This window comes from Thamnophis sirtalis, unplaced genomic scaffold (genome assembly GCF_051295495.1).
Source record: "Thamnophis sirtalis isolate CommonGarterSnake01/CBP01778 unplaced genomic scaffold, rThaSir2_p1.2 scaffold_2, whole genome shotgun sequence".
Classification (NCBI taxonomy): Eukaryota; Metazoa; Chordata; class Lepidosauria; order Squamata; family Natricidae; genus Thamnophis; species Thamnophis sirtalis.
This window is the reverse complement of record NW_028261382.1, coordinates 156,243,499-156,247,306: the sequence shown is the minus strand read 5'-3', so window position 1 is coordinate 156,247,306 and position 3,808 is coordinate 156,243,499. Positions and strand designations below refer to the sequence as shown.

The window sequence follows — 3,808 nt, the reverse complement described above, 5'->3', positions numbered from 1 at the left end:
GTGGTTTTTAGGGGGGAAACAATATAAGTTATGCTTGGATCTCAGCATCATTCAGACTTCGCCATCATCTCCAATAAAATGTATTGTTTTTGCAACTAGAGATTTGCTGCAGATATTAGCACTTTTCCCAATATAGTCTACTTCCCTTTTTGATTTTGGCACACTTCATATCTATCTCTGTTTCTAGTGTATGTATAAAGTTGGACAAAGTTCAACACTTTGCATATTCAAAATGTATTCATTTTCAAAGAAAATCAATTCACTTTTGTAAATGTTGGCTCAAGAAACCCACATTCAAATTATGGAAATACACACTTAAATACCTGTCTGATAGTAGTATGTAGCCATTGGGCCAAGTATGCTTAAATTGACTGCTGAATGATAAATAAAAGGTGCATCTTATTTTAGCACAATTATAAATTGTTGCTTTTAAAAATAGTAATAATGATAGGGATTTACCACAAATAAATAGCAGCATTTAAATAATTTGATGCTCCTTGATAAAGCAATGAAGAAGTTTTAAGATGCCTCAATGGACTTTGATGAATTCTGTCCTATGCTGTCAATCCCAGATATATGACATAGCAATAGCACTTACTTATATACCGCTTCATGGTGCTTTACAGCACTCTCTAAGTGGTTTACAAAGTCAGCATTTTGCCCCCCAAAATCTGGGTCCCCATTTTCCCAACCTTGGAAGGATGGAAGGCTAGGTCAACTTTGAGTCAGTCAGAATGGAACTCTTGGCAGTGAGCTGAATTAGTCTGCTATACTGTATTCCAACCATCATGGTTCATGCAGGAGAAACAGCAATATAGCATCAATGGGTGTAAATACATACAATCAAACCAAAGACCACTGACTACCTGCAACATTCATTCCCATTTAACCCTCACTGTTCAATTATGACACACCTATCCTATAAATATTAGAGAGCAAGTTATTTTTACTATTTTTCAAAGGAAAAAAGGACACAATAGAGGAGATATCAGCAAATATCAAATGATTTATATGAGCCATAGTCATAGAGTTGGGTATCTTTAAAATGTTAAACAAATATTAAATTATTGTACTTACTATTGTACTTTTCTATTGTACTTTTCTTATACTTTGACTTCTTTTCCCATGAAGAACTGAGTTCTTTATAAATTATATACAAATTGCATTCGTACATAGAGTTCAGCAAAAATGTTTTGTGTTTCTTAAGTATTGGTTGTTTAAAAGCCTTATCTGGATTACTAGCAGTACAAAGACAATTTACTATATATGCCCACCAAACGAAACAACTGTTTGTATCTCTATAAATAATTAACACATTTCATATTCATGCTTGCTCAAGGAAGATAAAATCATCCAAAAATGGCAAGACAAACAGGAAAAAAATATTCGTTTCCCGCACAGACTGTCAACAAGGATCACAAGTTAGAAGTGTAGTAGTTCATAAGGAACAAGATAAAATCAATAATTTAATTTGTAAACTAACAGACAATCCTATGCATGTTTGCTCACAAATAAGCAGCACCGAATGAGCTTTCAGGTAACTGCATTTGGGCTAAGTGTTATTTCTTAAAAGTTCTTACAGTATGGGAACCATATCTGTTTTCTAATACTTGCTGGGTAATCCACAGACCATGTTTATGCTATAGCAGCATAGGATCTCCTTAAAAGTCTTCCACATTTCCTGGCTCCGAAAAGCATAGATCAAAGGATCAATCACTGAATTGCACATGATGAGAATGAGGTACATGTTGAAATGAGACATGAAGCAAACACAGTAGAGGTTCTGAGGGCAGGAGATCATCAGGATGAGGTGGAGGAAAAAGGGAGCCCAGCATACAATGAAGATGCCCAGTAGTATTGTCAAAGTGATCGCTCCTTTCATGCTAGTCCTTTGATGGACAGAATTATATCCTGGCAAAGCTGCTATCCTCTTAACATGAGTGCGAGCCAAAAGAAACATGTGTATGTAGAGAGAAACCATGAGAAACAACATGATGAAAAACATTGTGATGAGACACATGATCACATACTTTGATTCATAATAAAGGATAAAGATGATTCCACAGCCAGTGCAGAAAATCCATATGCATGCAATGATGAATCCCGATCTTCTCACAGTCATGATATTATGATAACGGAGAGCATAAAAGATGGTGATGTACCTGTCAACGGCGATAGCTAGCAAACTGCACATGGAAGCCACCACAGATATGCAGATCATGGAATCAAAAACATTATCTATGTGACGTACAAAAACATCTTCGATAATAAGATGCCTGTTGTTTAGCAAATATATAGTTATCGTCTCCCAGGCATTTGACACACTGACCAACATGTCAGCAACGGCTAAGCTACATACAAAGAAATACATAGGAGAGTGTAAGTTCTTGTTCTTAAATATGGCACAGATGACAAGGATGTTTTCAAGAAGGCTAACAATGCCAAGCATGAGAAACACTTCAGCTGCTATAACCACCTGGTCACATGTTGATGGATTGGTCCCTGTGGTGGGGATAGCCAAGTTGCTCCCAAGAGCAGTAAAGTTAGAGTCTAACGTGTTGGGATGGTTGGACAAATTCATCTCTGTTAGCAATTATGCCCTTTTTAAGATGGTCTTTTCAGTCTGAGAGGCTTGTCAGAACATAATCTTGGAAAGGCAATTTCCAGAAATGGGGAAGTTCCTGCAAAGAGAAGAACCAAAAGTAATCTGATACCAAGAGAGGAAGGGGAATCTCAAGGCATTGTTTCTGAGCTTAAGGCTAGGAAGAAAGCAATAAATATGGAATACAAGAATCCAAAGGCAATTATGGTGATCGATATATCTCCCACTTATCTATTCCACCCCCAAAAGATTTCCTTCCTTCCCCCTAAATCCAGATACTTTCAATGAATGGTTTTTAATGGATTTGAGGGAATATTAATATCTAACATTTCTAGATTAACAAATAATACTGTATAATTGATCAGCCTCCGCTATTCTAAATTATACACAGTGTGATTTTCTTTTCAATTGCTTACTAAACTACAAAGCAAAAAGTTTACATATTTTCCTTGATCTTTCAATGTATGAAAGAATACTTACAGCTGTATGGCAGCTTCCTTGCAGCAAATCTCACACCTTCTAATAATATACTGATATTCAAATGTGTATTATATAGCTTTTCTTGTTCTTTAACACAATGCATCAGTTTAATCAGAATTTTAGCCTGACTATGGATGTTTGAGTTCAAATTTCTTTGGCACAGCAGGAAAATTATCAAAACGGTGCAGACCATTCAGGTTGACAACGTATTTATGTTCTTACTCTAAGCAATAATATTCAAAGAATCCCGGTATTCCCCAAAGGCTTAATTTGCAAGTAGATAAGAATTTTAGCTATTTACCAAGTCCTGTTATTTGTTCTGATCCTGTTTCTTTTCAGATCTCATATGTTTTCATCAGGATGTCAGAAGTTTCTCTTGCCCTGTTTCTTACATCATCAAAGCTTCTTAGGTTATTTGCAGGTGTAAGTGCCATGTCAAGAGAAATGCATATCCAAAAAGACAGGGCTGCTGCTGTTATAAATTAGTTATTGAGGTCCTGCCTTTTTATACTCTCAAGAGTAAAATGATTTCAATGCTTCAGCTCCTCCTATACGCCTCCTCTCACCTAACTTCCCAAGGACTTCGCAAAGATGCAGACTTGAATGCTTAGTGCCACCTCATGGCTAATACTGGTGATGCACCCACCTCTTTGTTGATTTTTCTTTGGATTTGCTTTATTTATTTGTAATTGTTACCCTAACATGGCACTATCTTTTCAACAAAAA

General features: G+C 36.1%; 1 protein-coding gene across 1 annotated transcript; it reads right to left on the bottom strand.

Moving 5' to 3' along the window:
* Window positions 1-988: 988 nt before the first annotated feature.
* On the bottom strand, window positions 989-3,576 carry MC5R (melanocortin 5 receptor). The gene is made up of 2 exons (XM_014052514.2): window positions 3,384-3,576; window positions 989-2,681 (listed from the first exon to the last, which is right to left on the bottom strand). The coding sequence occupies exon 2, from the start codon at window positions 2,579-2,581 to the stop codon at window positions 1,604-1,606; it is 978 nt and encodes a 325-aa protein (XP_013907989.1). The 5' UTR covers window positions 2,582-2,681; window positions 3,384-3,576; the 3' UTR covers window positions 989-1,603.
* Window positions 3,577-3,808: the final 232 nt, after the last annotated feature.

Bases quoted from the DNA above. Each gene is read 5' to 3' on its own strand.
- MC5R (XM_014052514.2), bottom strand. From the start codon at position 2,581: ATGAATTTGTCCAACCATCCCAACACGTTAGACTCTAACTTTACTGCT.